The 18539-nt window shown below is 41.3% G+C and overlaps 1 protein-coding gene across 3 annotated transcripts in view; it reads left to right on the top strand.

Moving 5' to 3' along the window:
• The window catches only part of dpy19l3 (dpy-19 like C-mannosyltransferase 3), a 141762-nt gene extending 123377 nt beyond the window's left edge, over positions 1 to 18385 (top strand). For all 3 annotated transcript variants that reach the window (XM_089129360.1, XM_089129363.1, XM_089129361.1), the window contains exon 19: positions 16592 to 18385. In XM_089129360.1, coding sequence (XP_088985486.1) covers positions 16592 to 16780 — 189 coding nt within the window. In that variant the 3' untranslated portion in view covers positions 16781 to 18385. The remainder of the gene's footprint in view (positions 1 to 16591) is intronic.
• Positions 18386 to 18539: the final 154 nt, after the last annotated feature.

Raw genomic sequence — 18539 nt, 5'->3', positions numbered from 1 at the left:
CGACAGTGGTACCCCTTCCTTTTTTTGGGGGGGGGGCGAAAAATTAAGTTTCTCCAATCTTCCCAAAACTCTGGATTCTGATAGAGGGCCATGAGACTTAGACCTGAGTGCAAAAATGGAGGCTCTAGCCCCTTCCAGAGCTGAGATATCGAAACTCAAAAATTGGGCCCGAAAAAAAAAAACGACAGTGGTACCCCTTACGTTTTTTTTGGGGGGGCGAAAAATTAAGTTTCTCCAATCTTCCCAAAACTCTGGATTCTGATAGAGGGCCATGAGACTTAATCCTGAGTGCAAAAATGGAGGCTCTAGCCCCTTCCAGAGCTGAGATATCGAAACTCAAAAATTGGGCCCGAAAAAAAAACGACAGTGGTACCCCTTACTTTTTTTTTTTTTTGGGCGAAAAATTAAGTTTCTCCAATCTTCCCAAAACTCTGGATTCTGATAGAGGGCCATGAGACTTTGACCTGAGTGCAAAAATGGAGGCTCTAGCCCCTTCCAGAGCTGAGATATCGAAACTCAAAAATTGGGCCCGAAAAAAAAACGACAGTGGTACCCCTTACGTTTTTTTTTTGGGCGAAAAATTAAGTTTCTCCAATCTTCCCAAAACTCTGGATTCTGATAGAGGGCCATGAGACTTAGACCTGAGTGCAAAAATTGAGGCTCTAGCCCCTTCCAGAGCTGAGATATCGAAACTCAAAAATTGGGCCCGAAAAAAAAACGACAGTGGTACCCCTTACGTTTTTTTTTTTTTTGGGCGAAAAATTAAGTTTCTCCAATCTTCCCAAAACTCTGGATTCTGATAGAGGGCCATGAGACTTAGACCTGAGTGCAAAAATGGAGGCTCTAGCCCCTTCCAGAGCTGAGATATCGAAACTCAAAAATTGGGCCCGAAAAAAAAAACGACAGTGGTACCCCTTACGTTTTTTTTTTTTGGGGCGAAAAATTAAGTTTCTTCAATCTTCCCAAAACTCTGGATTCTGATAGAGGGCCATGAGACTTAATCCTGAGTGCAAAAATGGAGGCTCTAGCCCCTTCCAGAGCTGAGATATCGAAACTCAAAAATTGGGCCCGAAAAAAAAAACGACAGTGGTACCCCTTACGTTTTTTTTTTTTGGGCGAAAAATTAAGTTTCTCCAATCTTCCCAAAACTCTGGATTCTGATAGAGGGCCATGAGACTTAGACCTGAGTGCAAAAAATGGAGGCTCTAGTCCCTTCCAGAGCTGAGATATCGAAACTCAAAAATTGGGCCCGAAAAAAAAACGACAGTGGTACCCCTTACTTTTTTTTTTTTTGGGCGAAAAATTAAGTTTCTCCAATCTTCTCAAAACTCTGGATTCTGATAGAGGGCCAAGAGACTTAGACTTGAGTGCAAAAATGGAGACTCTAGCCCCTTCCAGAGCTGAGATATCGAAACGCAAAAATTGGGCCCGAAAAAAAAAACGACAGTGGTACCCCTTACGTTTTTTTTTTTTTTTTTTGGGCGAAAAATTAAGTTTCTCCAATCTTCCCAAAACTCTGGATTCTGATAGAGGGCCATGAGACTTAGACCTGAGTGCAAAAATGGAGGCTCTAGCCCCTTCCAGAGCTGAGACATCGAAACTCAAAAATTGGGCCCGAAAAAAAAAAACGACAGTGGTACCCCTTACGTTTTTTTTTTCTTGGGCGAAAAATTAAGTTTCTCCAATCTTCCCAAAACTCTGGATTCTGATAGAGGGCCATGAGACTTAAACCTGAGTGCAAAAATGGAGGCTCTAGCCCCTTCCAGAGCTGAGATATCGAAACTCAAAAATTCGACCCGAAAAAAAAAACGACAGTGGTACCCCTTTCGTTTTTTTTTTTTTGGGCGAAAAATTAAGTTTCTCCAATCTTCCCAAAACTCTGGATTCTGATAGAGGGCCATGAGACTTAGACCTGAGTGCAAAAAATGGAGGCTCTAGTCCCTTCCAGAGCTGAGATATCGAAACTGAAAAATTGGGCCCGAAAAAAAAAACGACAGTGGTACCCCTTACGTTTTTTTTTTTGGGGCGAAAAATTAAGTTTCTCCAATCTTCCCAAAACTCTGGATTCTGATAGAGGGCCATGAGACTTAATCCTGAGTGCAAAAATGGAGGCTCTAGCCCCTTCCAGAGCTGAGATATCGAAACTCAAAAATTGGGCCCGAAAAAAAAACGACAGTGGTACCCCTTACTTTTTTTTTTTTTGGGCGAAAAATTAAGTTTCTCCAATCTTCCCAAAACTCTGGATTCTGATAGAGGGCCATGAGACTTAAACCTGAGTGCAAAAATGGAGGCTCTAGCCCCTTCCAGAGCTGAGATATCGAAACTCAAAAATTCGACCCGAAAAAAAAACGACAGTGGTACCCCTTTCGTTTTTTTTTTTTTTTGGGCGAAAAATTAAGTTTCTCCAATCTTCCCAAAACTCTGGATTCTGATAGAGGGCCATGAGACTTAGACCTGAGTGCAAAAAATGGAGGCTCTAGTCCCTTCCAGAGCTGAGATATCGAAACTCAAAAATTGGGCCCGAAAAAAAAAAAACGACAGTGGTACCCCTTACGTTTTTTTTTTTTGGGGCGAAAAATTAAGTTTCTCCAATCTTCCCAAAACTCTGGATTCTGGTAGAGGGCCATGAGACTTAATCCTGAGTGCAAAAATGGAGGCTCTAGCCCCTTCCAGAGCTGAGATATCGAAACTCAAAAATTGGGCCCGAAAAAAAAACGACAGTGGTACCCCTTACTTTTTTTTTTTTGGGCGAAAAATTAAGTTTCTCCAATCTTCCCAAAACTCTGGATTCTGATAGAGGGTCATGAGACTTTGACCTGAGTGCAAAAATGGAGGCTCTAGCCCCTTCCAGAGCTGAGATATCGAAACTCAAAAATTGGGCCCGAAAAAAAAACGACAGTGGTACCCCTTACGTTTTTTTTTTTGGGCGAAAAATTAAGTTTCTCCAATCTTCCCAAAACTCTGGATTCTGATAGAGGGCCATGAGACTTAGACCTGAGTGCAAAAATGGAGGCTCTAGCCCCTTCCAGAGCTGAGATATCGAAACTCAAAAATTGGGCCCGAAAAAAAAACGACAGTGGTACCCCTTACGTTTTTTTGGGGGGGCGAAAAATTAAGTTTCTCCAATCTTCCCAAAACTCTGGATTCTGATAGAGGGCCATGAGACTTAGACCTGAGTGCAAAAATGGAGGCTCTAGCCCCTTCCAGAGCTGAGATATCGAAACTCAAAAATTGGGCCCGAAAAAAAAACGACAGTGGTACCCCTTACGTTTTTTTTTTTTTGGGCGAAAAATTAAGTTTCTCCAATCTTCCCAAAACTCTGGATTCTGATAGAGGGCCATGAGACTTAGACCTGAGTGCAAAAATGGAGGCTCTAGCCCCTTCCAGAGCTGAGATATCGAAACTCAAAAATTGGGCCCGAAAAAAAAAACGACAGTGGTACCCCTTACGTTTTTTTTTTTTGGGCGAAAAATTAAGTTTCTCCAATCTTCCCAAAACTCTGGATTCTGATAGAGGGCCATGAGACTTAAACCTGAGTGCAAAAATGGAGGCTCTAGCCCCTTCCAGAGCTGAGATATCGAAACTCAAAAATTGGGCCCGAAAAAAAAACGACAGTGGTACCCCTTACGTTTTTTTTTTTTGGGCGAAAAATTAAGTTTCTCCAATCTTCCCAAAACTCTGGATTCTGATAGAGGGCCATTAGACTTAGACCTGAGTGCAAAAATGGAGGCTCTAGCCCCTTCCAGAGCTGAGATATCGAAACTCAAAAATTGGGCCCGAAAAAAAAACGACAGTGGTACCCCTTACGTTTTTTTTTCTTGGGCGAAAAATTAAGTTTCTCCAATCTTCCCAAAACTCTGGATTCTGATAGAGGGTCATGAGACTTAAACCTGAGTGCAAAAATGGAGGCTCTAGCCCCTTCCAGAGCTGAGATATCGAAACTCAAAAATTCGGCCCGAAAAAAAAAAACGACAGTGGTACCCCTTACGTTTTTTTTTTTTTTTTTGGGCGAAAAATTAAGTTTCTCCAATCTTCCCAAAACTCTGGATTCTGATAGAGGGCCATGAGACTTAGACCTGAGTGCAAAAATGGAGGCTCTAGCCCCTTCCAGAGCTGAGATATCGAAACTCAAAAATTGGGCCCGAAAAAAAAACGACAGTGGTACCCCTTACGTTTTTTTTTTTTGGGCGAAAAATTAAGTTTCTCCAATCTTCCCAAAACTCTGGATTCTGATAGAGGGCCATTAGACTTAGACCTGAGTGCAAAAATGGAGGCTCTAGCCCCTTCCAGAGCTGAGATATCGAAACTCAAAAATTGGGCCCGAAAAAAAAACGACAGTGGTACCCCTTACGTTTTTTTTTCTTGGGCGAAAAATTAAGTTTCTCCAATCTTCTCAAAACTCTGGATTCTGATAGAGGGTCATGAGACTTAAACCTGAGTGCAAAAATGGAGGCTCTAGCCCCTTCCAGAGCTGAGATATCGAAACTCAAAAATTCGGCCCGAAAAAAAAAAAACGACAGTGGTACCCCTTTCGTTTTTTTTTTTCGGGTGAAAAATTAAGTTTCTCCAATCTTCTCAAAACTCTGGATTATGATAGAGGGCCATGAGACTTAAACCTGAGTGCAAAAATGGAGGCTCTAGACCCTTCCAGAGCTGAGATATCGAAACTCAAAAATTCGACCCGAAAAAAAAAACGACAGTGGTACCCCTTTCGTTTTTTTTTTTTCGGGTGAAAATTTAAGTTTCTCCAATCTTCTCAAAACTCTGGATTCTGATAGAGGGCCATGAGACTTAGACCTGAGTGCAAAAATGGAGGCTCTAGCCCCTTCCAGAGCTGAGATATCGAAACTCAAAATTTCGGCCCAAAAAAAAAACGACAGTGGTACCCCTTACGTTTTTTTTTTTTTTTTTCGGGCTAAAAATTAAGTTTCTCCAATCTTCCCAAAACTCTGGATTCTGATAGAGGGCCATGAGACTTAGACCTGAGTGCAAAAATGGAGGCTCTAGCCCCTTCCAGAGCTGAGATATCGAAACTCAAAAATTGGGCCCGAAAAAAAAACGACAGTGGTACCCCTTACGTTTTTTTTTTGGGCGAAAAATTAAGTTTCTCCAATCTTCCCAAAACTCTGGATTCTGATAGAGGGCCATGAGACTTAGACCTGAGTGCAAAAATGGAGGCTCTAGCCCCTTCCAGAGCTGAGATATCGAAACTCAAAAATTGGGCCCGAAAAAAAAAACGACAGTGGTACCCCTTACGTTTTTTTTTTTTGGGGGCGAAAAATTAAGTTTCTCCAATCTTCCCAAAACTCTGGATTCTGATAGAGGGCCATGAGACTTAGACCTGAGTGCAAAAATGGAGGCTCTAGTCCCTTCCAGAGCTGAGATATCGAAACTCAAAAATTGGGCCCGAAAAAAAAAAACGACAGTGGTACCCCTTACGTTTTTTTTTTTGGGGCGAAAAATTAAGTTTCTCCAATCTTCCCAAAACTCTGGATTCTGATAGAGGGCCATGAGACTTAGACCTGAGTGCAAAAATGGAGGCTCTAGCCCCTTCCAGAGCTGAGATATCGAAACTCAAAAATTGGGCCCGAAAAAAAAACGACAGTGGTACCCCTTACGTTTTTTTTTTTTTGGGCGAAAAATTAAGTTTCTCCAATCTTCCCAAAACTCTGGATTCTGATAGAGGGCCATGAGACTTAGACCTGAGTGCAAAAATGGAGGCTCTAGCCCCTTCCAGAGCTGAGATATCGAAACTCAAAAATTGGGCCCGAAAAAAAAACGACAGTGGTACCCCTTACGTTTTTTTTTTTTTGGGCAAAAAATTAAGTTTCTCCAATCTTCCCAAAACTCTGGATTCTGATAGAGGGCCATGAGACTTAAACCTGAGTGCAAAAATGGAGGCTCTAGCCCCTTCCAGAGCTGAGATATCGAAACTCAAAAATTGGGCCCGAAAAAAAAACGACAGTGGTACCCCTTACGTTTTTTTTTTTTGGGCGAAAAATTAAGTTTCTCCAATCTTCCCAAAACTCTGGATTCTGATAGAGGGCCATGAGACTTAGACCTGAGTGCAAAAATGGAGGCTCTAGCCCCTTCCAGAGCTGAGATATCGAAACTCAAAAATTGGGCCCGAAAAAAAAACGACAGTGGTACCCCTTACGTTTTGTTTTTTTTTTGGGCGAAAAATTAAGTTTCTCCAATCTTCCCAAAACTCTGGATTCTGATAGAGGGCCATGAGACTTAAACCTGAGTGCAAAAATGGAGGCTCTAGCCCCTTCCAGAGCTGAGATATCGAAACTCAAAAATTGGGCCCGAAAAAAAAAACGACAGTGGTACCCCTTACGTTTTTTTTTTTTGGGCGAAAAATTAAGTTTCTCCAATCTTCTCAAAACTCTGGATTCTGATAGAGGGCCAAGAGACTTAGACTTGAGTGCAAAAATGGAGACTCTAGCCCCTTCCAGAGCTGAGATATCGAAACGCAAAAATTGGGCCCGAAAAAAAACCGACAGTGGTACCCCTTACGTTTTTTTTTTTTTGGGCGAAAAATTAAGTTTCTCCAATCTTCCCAAAACTCTGGATTCTGATAGAGGGCCATGAGACTTAGACCTAAGTGCAAAAATGGAGGCTCTAGCCCCTTCCAGAGCTGAGACATCGAAACTCAAAAATTGGGCCCGAAAAAAAAAACGACAGTGGTACCCCTTACGTTTTTTTTTCTTGGGCGAAAAATTAAGTTTCTCCAATCTTCCCAAAACTCTGGATTCTGATAGAGGGCCATGAGACTTAAACCTGAGTGCAAAAATGGAGGCTCTAGCCCCTTCCAGAGCTGAGATATCGAAACTCAAAAATTCGACCCGAAAAAAAAACGACAGTGGTACCCCTTTCGTTTTTTTTTTTTTTTGGGCGAAAAATTAAGTTTCTCCAATCTTCCCAAAACTCTGGATTCTGATAGAGGGCCATGAGACTTAGACCTGAGTGCAAAAAATGGAGGCTCTAGTCCCTTCCAGAGCTGAGATATCGAAACTCAAAAATTGGGCCCGAAAAAAAAAAACGACAGTGGTACCCCTTACGTTTTTTTTTTTTTGGGGCGAAAAATTAAGTTTCTCCAATCTTCCCAAAACTCTGGATTCTGATAGAGGGCCATGAGACTTAATCCTGAGTGCAAAAATGGAGGCTCTAGCCCCTTCCAGAGCTGAGATATCGAAACTCAAAAATTGGGCCCGAAAAAAAAACGACAGTGGTACCCCTTACTTTTTTTTTTTTTGGGCGAAAAATTAAGTTTCTCCAATCTTCCCAAAACTCTGGATTCTGATAGAGGGCCATGAGACTTTGACCTGAGTGCAAAAATGGAGGCTCTAGCCCCTTCCAGAGCTGAGATATCGAAACTCAAAAATTGGGCCCGAAAAAAAAACGACAGTGGTACCCCTTACGTTTTTTTTTTTTGGGCGAAAAATTAAGTTTCTCCAATCTTCCCAAAACTCTGGATTCTGATAGAGGGCCATGAGACTTAGACCTGAGTGCAAAAATGGAGGCTCTAGTAGCCCCTTCCAGAGCTGAGATATCGAAACTCAAAAATTGGGCCCGAAAAAAAAACGACAGTGGTACCCCTTACGTTTTTTTTTTTTGGGCGAAAAATTAAGTTTCTCCAATCTTCCCAAAACTCTGGATTCTGATAGAGGGCCATGAGACTTAGACCTGAGTGCAAAAATGGAGGCTCTAGCCCCTTCCAGAGCTGAGATATCGAAACTCAAAAATTGGGCCGGAAAAAAAAAACGACAGTGGTACCCCTTACGTTTTTTTTTTTTGGGCGAAAAATTAAGTTTCTCCAATCTTCCCAAAACTCTGGATTCTGATAGAGGGCCATGAGACTTAGACCTGAGTGCAAAAATGGAGGCTCTAGCCCCTTCCAGAGCTGAGATAGCGAAACTCAAAAATTGGGCCCGAAAAAAAAACGACAGTGGTACCCCTTACGTTTTTTTTTTTTTTGGGCGAAAAATTAAGTTTCTCCAATCTTCCCAAAACTCTGGATTCTGATAGAGGGCCATGAGACTTAGACCTGAGTGCAAAAATGGAGGCTCTAGCCCCTTCCAGAGCTGAGATATCGAAACTCAAAAATTGGGCCCGAAAAAAAAACGACAGTGGTACCCCTTACGTTTTTTTTTTTGGGCGAAAAATTAAGTTTCTCCAATCTTCCCAAAACTCTGGATTCTGATAGAGGGCCATGAGACTTAGACCTGAGTGCAAAAATGGAGGCTCTAGCCCCTTCCAGAGCTGAGATATCGAAACTCAAAAATTGGGCCCGAAAAAAAAACGACAGTGGTACCCCTTACGTTTTTTTTTCTTGGGCGAAAAATTAAGTTTCTCCAATCTTCTCAAAACTCTGGATTCTGATAGAGGGCCATGAGACTTAAACCTGAGTGCAAAAATGGAGGCTCTAGCCCCTTCCAGAGCTGAGATATCGAAACTCAAAAATTGGGCCCGAAAAAAAAACGACAGTGGTACCCCTTACGTTTTTTTTTTGGGCGAAAAATTAAGTTTCTCCAATCTTCTCAAAACTCTGGATTCTGATAGAGGGCCAAGAGACTTAGACTTGAGTGCAAAAATGGAGACTCTAGCCCCTTCCAGAGCTGAGATATCGAAACGCAAAAATTGGGCCCGAAAAAAAAAACGACAGTGGTACCCCTTACGTTTTTTTTTTTTTTTTTTGGGCGAAAAATTAAGTTTCTCCAATCTTCCCAAAACTCTGGATTCTGATAGAGGGCCATGAGACTTAGACCTGAGTGCAAAAATGGAGGCTCTAGCCCCTTCCAGAGCTGAGACATCGAAACTCAAAAATTGGGCCCGAAAAAAAAAAACGACAGTGGTACCCCTTACGTTTTTTTTTTCTTGGGCGAAAAATTAAGTTTCTCCAATCTTCCCAAAACTCTGGATTCTGATAGAGGGCCATGAGACTTAAACCTGAGTGCAAAAATGGAGGCTCTAGCCCCTTCCAGAGCTGAGATATCGAAACTCAAAAATTCGACCCGAAAAAAAAAACGACAGTGGTACCCCTTTCGTTTTTTTTTTTTTGGGCGAAAAATTAAGTTTCTCCAATCTTCCCAAAACTCTGGATTCTGATAGAGGGCCATGAGACTTAGACCTGAGTGCAAAAAATGGAGGCTCTAGTCCCTTCCAGAGCTGAGATATCGAAACTGAAAAATTGGGCCCGAAAAAAAAAACGACAGTGGTACCCCTTACGTTTTTTTTTTTGGGGCGAAAAATTAAGTTTCTCCAATCTTCCCAAAACTCTGGATTCTGATAGAGGGCCATGAGACTTAATCCTGAGTGCAAAAATGGAGGCTCTAGCCCCTTCCAGAGCTGAGATATCGAAACTCAAAAATTGGGCCCGAAAAAAAAACGACAGTGGTACCCCTTACTTTTTTTTTTTTTGGGCGAAAAATTAAGTTTCTCCAATCTTCCCAAAACTCTGGATTCTGATAGAGGGCCATGAGACTTAAACCTGAGTGCAAAAATGGAGGCTCTAGCCCCTTCCAGAGCTGAGATATCGAAACTCAAAAATTCGACCCGAAAAAAAAACGACAGTGGTACCCCTTTCGTTTTTTTTTTTTTTGGGCGAAAAATTAAGTTTCTCCAATCTTCCCAAAACTCTGGATTCTGATAGAGGGCCATGAGACTTAGACCTGAGTGCAAAAAATGGAGGCTCTAGTCCCTTCCAGAGCTGAGATATCGAAACTCAAAAATTGGGCCCGAAAAAAAAAAACGACAGTGGTACCCCTTACGTTTTTTTTTTTGGGGCGAAAAATTAAGTTTCTCCAATCTTCCCAAAACTCTGGATTCTGGTAGAGGGCCATGAGACTTAATCCTGAGTGCAAAAATGGAGGCTCTAGCCCCTTCCAGAGCTGAGATATCGAAACTCAAAAATTGGGCCCGAAAAAAAAACGACAGTGGTACCCCTTACTTTTTTTTTTTTTGGGCGAAAAATTAAGTTTCTCCAATCTTCCCAAAACTCTGGATTCTGATAGAGGGTCATGAGACTTTGACCTGAGTGCAAAAATGGAGGCTCTAGCCCCTTCCAGAGCTGAGATATCGAAACTCAAAAATTGGGCCCGAAAAAAAAACGACAGTGGTACCCCTTACGTTTTTTTTTTTGGGCGAAAAATTAAGTTTCTCCAATCTTCCCAAAACTCTGGATTCTGATAGAGGGCCATGAGACTTAGACCTGAGTGCAAAAATGGAGGCTCTAGCCCCTTCCAGAGCTGAGATATCGAAACTCAAAAATTGGGCCCGAAAAAAAACGACAGTGGTACCCCTTACGTTTTTTTTTTTTGGGCGAAAAATTTAGTTTCTCCAATCTTCCCAAAACTCTGGATTCTGATAGAGGGCCATGAGACTTAGACCTGAGTGCAAAAATGGAGGCTCTAGCCCCTTCCAGAGCTGAGATATCGAAACTCAAAAATTGGGCCCGAAAAAAAAACGACAGTGGTACCCCTTACGTTTTTTTGGGGGGGCGAAAAATTAAGTTTCTCCAATCTTCCCAAAACTCTGGATTCTGATAGAGGGCCATGAGACTTAGACCTGAGTGCAAAAATGGAGGCTCTAGCCCCTTCCAGAGCTGAGATATCGAAACTCAAAAATTGGGCCCGAAAAAAAAACGACAGTGGTACCCCTTACGTTTTTTTTTTTTTGGGCGAAAAATTAAGTTTCTCCAATCTTCCCAAAACTCTGGATTCTGATAGAGGGCCATGAGACTTAGACCTGAGTGCAAAAATGGAGGCTCTAGCCCCTTCCAGAGCTGAGATATCGAAACTCAAAAATTGGGCCCGAAAAAAAAAACGACAGTGGTACCCCTTACGTTTTTTTTTTTTGGGCGAAAAATTAAGTTTCTCCAATCTTCCCAAAACTCTGGATTCTGATAGAGGGCCATGAGACTTAGACCTGAGTGCAAAAATGGAGGCTCTAGCCCCTTCCAGAGCTGAGATATCGAAACTCAAAAATTGGGCCCGAAAAAAAAAACGACAGTGGTACCCCTTACGTTTTTTTTTCTTGGGCGAAAAATTAAGTTTCTCCAATCTTCTCAAAACTCTGGATTCTGATAGAGGGCCATGAGACTTAAACCTGAGTGCAAAAATGGAGGCTCTAGCCCCTTCCAGAGCTGAGATATCGAAACTCAAAAATTGGGCCCGAAAAAAAAAACGACAGTGGTACCCCTTACGTTTTTTTTTTTTGGGCGAAAAATTAAGTTTCTCCAATCTTCCCAAAACTCTGGATTCTGATAGAGGGCCATTAGACTTAGACCTGAGTGCAAAAATGGAGGCTCTAGCCCCTTCCAGAGCTGAGATATCGAAACTCAAAAATTGGGCCCGAAAAAAAAACGACAGTGGTACCCCTTACGTTTTTTTTTCTTGGGCGAAAAATTAAGTTTCTCCAATCTTCTCAAAACTCTGGATTCTGATAGAGGGTCATGAGACTTAAACCTGAGTGCAAAAATGGAGGCTCTAGCCCCTTCCAGAGCTGAGATATCGAAACTCAAAAATTCGGCCCGAAAAAAAAAAACGACAGTGGTACCCCTTACGTTTTTTTTTTTTTTTTGGGCGAAAAATTAAGTTTCTCCAATCTTCCCAAAACTCTGGATTCTGATAGAGGGCCATGAGACTTAGACCTGAGTGCAAAAATGGAGGCTCTAGCCCCTTCCAGAGCTGAGATATCGAAACTCAAAAATTGGGCCCGAAAAAAAAACGACAGTGGTACCCCTTACGTTTTTTTTTTTTTGGGCGAAAAATTAAGTTTCTCCAATCTTCCCAAAACTCTGGATTCTGATAGAGGGCCATTAGACTTAGACCTGAGTGCAAAAATGGAGGCTCTAGCCCCTTCCAGAGCTGAGATATCGAAACTCAAAAATTGGGCCCGAAAAAAAAACGACAGTGGTACCCCTTACGTTTTTTTTTCTTGGGCGAAAAATTAAGTTTCTCCAATCTTCTCAAAACTCTGGATTCTGATAGAGGGTCATGAGACTTAAACCTGAGTGCAAAAATGGAGGCTCTAGCCCCTTCCAGAGCTGAGATATCGAAACTCAAAAATTCGGCCCGAAAAAAAAAAAACGACAGTGGTACCCCTTTCGTTTTTTTTTTTTTCGGGTGAAAAATTAAGTTTCTCCAATCTTCTCAAAACTCTGGATTATGATAGAGGGCCATGAGACTTAAACCTGAGTGCAAAAATGGAGGCTCTAGACCCTTCCAGAGCTGAGATATCGAAACTCAAAAATTCGACCCGAAAAAAAAAACGACAGTGGTACCCCTTTCGTTTTTTTTTTCGGGTGAAAATTTAAGTTTCTCCAATCTTCTCAAAACTCTGGATTCTGATAGAGGGCCATGAGACTTAGACCTGAGTGCAAAAATGGAGGCTCTAGCCCCTTCCAGAGCTGAGATATCGAAACTCAAAATTTCGGCCCAAAAAAAAAACGACAGTGGTACCCCTTACGTTTTTTTTTTTTTTTCGGGCTAAAAATTAAGTTTCTCCAATCTTCCCAAAACTCTGGATTCTGATAGAGGGCCATGAGACTTAGACCTGAGTGCAAAAATGGAGGCTCTAGCCCCTTCCAGAGCTGAGATATCGAAACTCAAAAATTGGGCCCGAAAAAAAAACGACAGTGGTACCCCTTACGTTTTTTTTTTGGGCGAAAAATTAAGTTTCTCCAATCTTCCCAAAACTCTGGATTCTGATAGAGGGCCATGAGACTTAGACCTGAGTGCAAAAATGGAGGCTCTAGCCCCTTCCAGAGCTGAGATATCGAAACTCAAAAATTGGGCCCGAAAAAAAAAACGACAGTGGTACCCCTTACGTTTTTTTTTTTTTGGGGGCGAAAAATTAAGTTTCTCCAATCTTCCCAAAACTCTGGATTCTGATAGAGGGCCATGAGACTTAGACCTGAGTGCAAAAATGGAGGCTCTAGTCCCTTCCAGAGCTGAGATATCGAAACTCAAAAATTGGGCCCGAAAAAAAAACGACAGTGGTACCCCTTACGTTTTTTTTGGGCGAAAAATTAAGTTTCTCCAATCTTCCCAAAACTCTGGATTCTGATAGAGGGCAATGAGACTTAAACCTGAGTGCAAAAATGGAGGCTCTAGCCCCTTCCAGAGCTGAGATATCGAAACTCAAAAATTCGGCCCGAAAAAAAAAAACGACAGTGGTACCCCTTACGTTTTTTTTTTTTTTTGGGCGAAAAATTAAGTTTCTCCAATCTTCCCAAAACTCTGGATTCTGATAGAGGGCCATGAGACTTAGACCTGAGTGCAAAAATGGAGGCTCTAGCCCCTTCCAGAGCTGAGATATCGAAACTCAAAAATTGGGCCCGAAAAAAAAACGACAGTGGTACCCCTTACGTTTTTTTTTTTTGGGCGAAAAATTAAGTTTCTCCAATCTTCCCAAAACTCTGGATTCTGATAGAGGGCCATTAGACTTAGACCTGAGTGCAAAAATGGAGGCTCTAGCCCCTTCCAGAGCTGAGATATCGAAACTCAAAAATTGGGCCCGAAAAAAAAAACGACAGTGGTACCCCTTACGTTTTTTTTTCTTGGGCGAAAAATTAAGTTTCTCCAATCTTCTCAAAAGTCTGGATTCTGATAGAGGGCCATGAGACTTAAACCTGAGTGCAAAAATGGAGGCTCTAGCCCCTTCCAGAGCTGAGATATCGAAACTCAAAAATTCGGCCCGAAAAAAAAAAACGACAGTGGTACCCCTTTCGTTTTTTTTTTTCGGGTGAAAAATTAAGTTTCTCCAATCTTCTCAAAACTCTGGATTATGATAGAGGGCCATGAGACTTAAACCTGAGTGCAAAAATGGAGGCTCTAGACCCTTCCAGAGCTGAGATATCGAAACTCAAAAATTCGACCCGAAAAAAAAACGACAGTGGTACCCCTTTCGTTTTTTTTTTTCGGTTGAAAATTTAAGTTTCTCCAATCTTCTCAAAACTCTGGATTCTGATAGAGGGCCATGAGACTTAGACCTGAGTGCAAAAATGGAGGCTCTAGCCCCTTCCAGAGCTGAGATATCGAAACTCAAAATTTCGGCCCAAAAAAAAAACGACAGTGGTACCCCTTACGTTTTTTTTTTTTTTTCGGGCTAAAAATTAAGTTTCTCCAATCTTCCCAAAACTCTGGATTCTGATAGAGGGCCATGAGACTTAGACCTGAGTGCAAAAATGGAGGCTCTAGCCCCTTCCAGAGCTGAGATATCGAAACTCAAAAATTGGGCCCGAAAAAAAAACGACAGTGGTACCCCTTACGTTTTTTTTTTGGGCGAAAAATTAAGTTTCTCCAATCTTCCCAAAACTCTGGATTCTGATAGAGGGCCATGAGACTTAGACCTGAGTGCAAAAATGGAGGCTCTAGCCCCTTCCAGAGCTGAGATATCGAAACTCAAAAATTGGGCCCGAAAAAAAAAACGACAGTGGTACCCCTTACGTTTTTTTTTTTGGGGGCGAAAAATTAAGTTTCTCCAATCTTCCCAAAACTCTGGATTCTGATAGAGGGCCATGAGACTTAGACCTGAGTGCAAAAATGGAGGCTCTAGTCCCTTCCAGAGCTGAGATATCGAAACTCAAAAATTGGGCCCGAAAAAAAAACGACAGTGGTACCCCTTACGTTTTTTTTGGGCGAAAAATTAAGTTTCTCCAATCTTCCCAAAACTCTGGATTCTGATAGAGGGCCATGAGACTTAGACCTGAGTGCAAAAATGGAGGCTCTAGCCCCTTCCAGAGCTGAGATATCGAAACTCAAAAATTGGGCCCGAAAAAAAAACGACAGTGGTACCCCTTACGTTTTTTTTTTTTGGGCGAAAAATTAAGTTTCTCCAATCTTCCCAAAACTCTGGATTCTGATAGAGGGCCATGAGACTTAGACCTGAGTGCAATAATGGAGGCTCTAGCCCCTTCCAGAGCTGAGATATCGAAACTCAAAAATTGGGCCCGAAAAAAAAACGACAGTGGTACCCCTTACGTGTTTTTTTTTGGGCGAAAAATTAAGTTTCTCCAATCTCCTCAAAACTCTGGATTCTGATAGAGGGCCATGAGACTTAGACCTGAGTGCAAAAATGGAGGCTCTAGCCCCTTCCAGAGCTGAGATATCGAAACTCAAAAATTGGGCCCGAAAAAAAAAAACGACAGTGGTACCCCTTACGTTTTTTTTTGGGGGGCGAAAAATTAAGTTTCTCCAATCTTCTCAAAACTCTGGATTCTGATAGAGGGCCAAGAGACTTAGACTTGAGTGCAAAAATGGAGACTCTAGCCCCTTCCAGAGCTGAGATATCGAAACTCAAAAATTCGGCCCGAAAAAAAAACGACAGTGGTACCCCTTACGTTTTTTTTTTTTTTTTCGGGCGAAAAATTAAGTTTCTCCAATCTTCCCAAAACTCTGGATTCTGATAGAGGGCCATGAGACTTAGACCTGAGTGCAAAAATGGAGGCTCTAGGCCCTTCCAGAGCTGAGATATCGAAACTCAAAAATTCGGCCCGAAAAAAAAACGACAGTGGTACCCCTTACGTTTTTTTTTTTTTTCGGGCGAAAAATTAAGTTTCTCCAGTCTTCCCAAAACTCTGGATTCTGATAGAGGGCCATGAGACTTAGACCTTAGTGCAAAAATTGAGGCTCTAGACCCTTCCAGAGCTGAGATATCGAAACTCAAAAATTCGGCCCGAAAAAAAAAACGACAGTGGTACCCCTTACGTTTTTTTTTTTTCGGGCGAAAAATTAAGTTTCTCCAATCTTCCCAAAACTCTGGATTCTGATAGAGGGCCATGAGACTTAGACCTGAGTGCAAAAATGGAGGCTCTAGACCCTTCCAGAGCTGAGATATCGAAACTCAAAAATTCGGCCTTAAAAAAAAACGACAGTGGTACCCCTTACGTTTTTTGTTTTTTTTTTCGGGCGAAAAATTAAGTTTCTCCAATCTTCCCAAAACTCTGGATTCTGATAGAGGGCCATGAGACTTAGACCTGAGTGCAAAAATGGAGGCTCTAGACCCTTCCAGAGCTGAGATATCGAAACTCAAAAATTTGACCCGAAAAAAAAACGACAGTGGTACCCCTTTCGTTTTTTTTTTTTTTTCGGGCTTTTGCGGAACTGCCTCGGGGGTCCCGAAACTTCGGGCTCCTCCCGTCGGCCCCCCGGGGGGGTCGGGGCGTGTTATAAAGTTATAATGTTCAATTTTTTGTTCTAAAAAATGACTCTAGATTGATTCGAAGATATTTAGTTTGTTACAAACAATGTGCAATCTGTAAAACAAAAACCTCAAAATTATAGTTGAAATGGTATACTGCTGGGATGTTTTTGACCTTGAGAAAAAGCTTAAAGTATAGACCAACAAATTTTATGTTTATTAATTTATTTCATGCTGGTACATTTTTGGGAAGTACACCTGTTTTGACCTTATGTCCATTGGAATGGACAAAAAAAATCACAATGAAAGCAATTATATAAAAAAAAATCATTTGTTTTAATTTATAGAAACCTCATGAGCTGGTAAAATGTACTTTTATATTTTTCAGAAACTTGAAACATAATTCAGGTCTGAGGAGGATATTGTGAATCTGTGTTTGTTACAGATTATGGATGGCCCAGGTGAAAACGAGCCAGACCTCATCCCGGCGTCTCATCCACGGTTTTGTGAGGCCATTAAGACTGACACTCCTCCGTATTCAACCCTCTTCTCACGGGTGTTCAAAAACAAGACCTTTCACGTGTACAAACTCAAGAAACTCAAGAAGAAAAACAAAGCTGAAAGCGGTCAGTAGTGCTCGTTCCTCAACAGCAGTCACCCACCTTCACTGGATGGCTGAACGCCCCATCTGGAATGTTCAATGAGTGTGTGATAGTAGCAGGTGTGTGTGCTGCTGTGTGCTTGAGAGATGCCTGATTGAGCCAGCACACATTAGATTTGGTGTGTTTGTGTGTGTAAATCTTCAGTGAGCCGGTCTGCCGCAACAGGAGCTCAATTTTAACGTGGAGAGAAGGGAAGAAAATCTCTTTCTCACAGTCTGTCGCACTCCCTCACGCGCTCTCTGATCTTCGCTTCTCTTTCAACACGTGCCCTTTCACCAAGCTCACATTTCTGAAACCAGGAAATAGCGATGGGGAGGGTGGGGTAGATGGGGATGGGGGGCTACCTGCTGTCTGGCTGCTTTTAATATATAGAGCTGTATACATTAAATCCATCCATATGCCAAAAGAACAAAAAAAGAGCAGTTTTTTGTCACTCTTACAGAAACAAATCAGAACAGCCTTACTCATGGGTGCCATACATTTTCATTGTGAGAATAGATTTTCTGTAAGAATAAATAGTGTCAAAATTTAATTGGGGACTTAGTAATAGATAAGAATTTCTTTTTCATTAAACATTAACATTTTTCAGGTTTAAATTAGGTTTTTGTTCCTAGATTTTCAATGTGATCTCAGACTTTTGGACTCCACTGTATATGCTTTGTGCTTTAGTTGTGTAAGTAGGAGGTGATCACTTTAGTTAAAAAAAAAAAATTAAAAAAAAGGTTTCGAGATTTCACGTTGTAAAACAATTTACATAGTATGTTTTTTAGGATGAAGTATTCATGAAAGTTCGAAATGTCCTATGGAATTTCCTTAATCCTCCATTGTGGAGTTATTTTTAATGTAGTTTGGTTGAGATATTCACAGTTTCGCAGTCTTTTTAAAACAGAGTTAAATTGAATGGTCAACAATGTTGTATGATTTTTTTTTTTCTCTCTCTCAAGTTCTAAATGAAGCCTTTAGTGTTTGAAAGTGCCTTTCCATTTTCGGATAAGCTCTGCTGCACTAACGAGTCATTCATTCAAAAGACCGTCAAATGAGTGGCCACAAGTGCTACACAAATGTACCTACCTTTGATCTTTGCTGCTGTTTTCTTTTTTTCTTTTTTTCTGTCCAGAATGTCAGCTGAATATCTTTTGTACAGAGGTGCTCTGGGTGGTGCAAAACAGTTTTGAATCTCTTTAAAGTGTTTAAAGATAAACAGGGTGTTTTTTCCTGAAAACACAGGACTCCTCTGTGACTTTCTGTTATTGTATTATAATGTGGTGAAACAGCTATTGTTACATTTCCTGGCAAGACAGTTGACACATAAACCTTTGCTTCACACGTTTCTGTCACAACACTGTCCTTCAGGAGATGATCTTGATGCAGCTGTGTGCTGTGATTTCATATCCTGACATTGTTTAATTGTTTAACTAAGAGTTCTTCTGTACGGTTTATTGCACTAGTTTGTTACTGTGGTATTTCACGCGGATGGATTGTTTTCATTTGTGTGTCAAAAGTGTTGATTTGTCTTTGGATGTTCTGTGTACATTTCCATTTTTGTATTAAAGCAAATTTGTATGTTGAATGCAGCAGATTTCTGCCACTGCGATATGATTTCTGTCACTTGAAGCCAACTCACAGAGGCATTGTGATAGATGCAGGTCAGATTTGTGGTCGCTCTCATTTCATGTTTTGCATTATCCACAACTAATTACAGCTCTGTTTCCATATAATAAATAGGCCACT

Source organism: Pimephales promelas, chromosome 1 (assembly GCF_988280905.1).
Source record: "Pimephales promelas chromosome 1, fPimPro1.hap1.1, whole genome shotgun sequence".
Lineage (NCBI taxonomy): Eukaryota > Metazoa > Chordata > Actinopteri > Cypriniformes > Leuciscidae > Pimephales > Pimephales promelas.
Note: the sequence above shows the minus strand (reverse complement) of the source record. Positions and strands in the feature narration are given on the sequence as shown.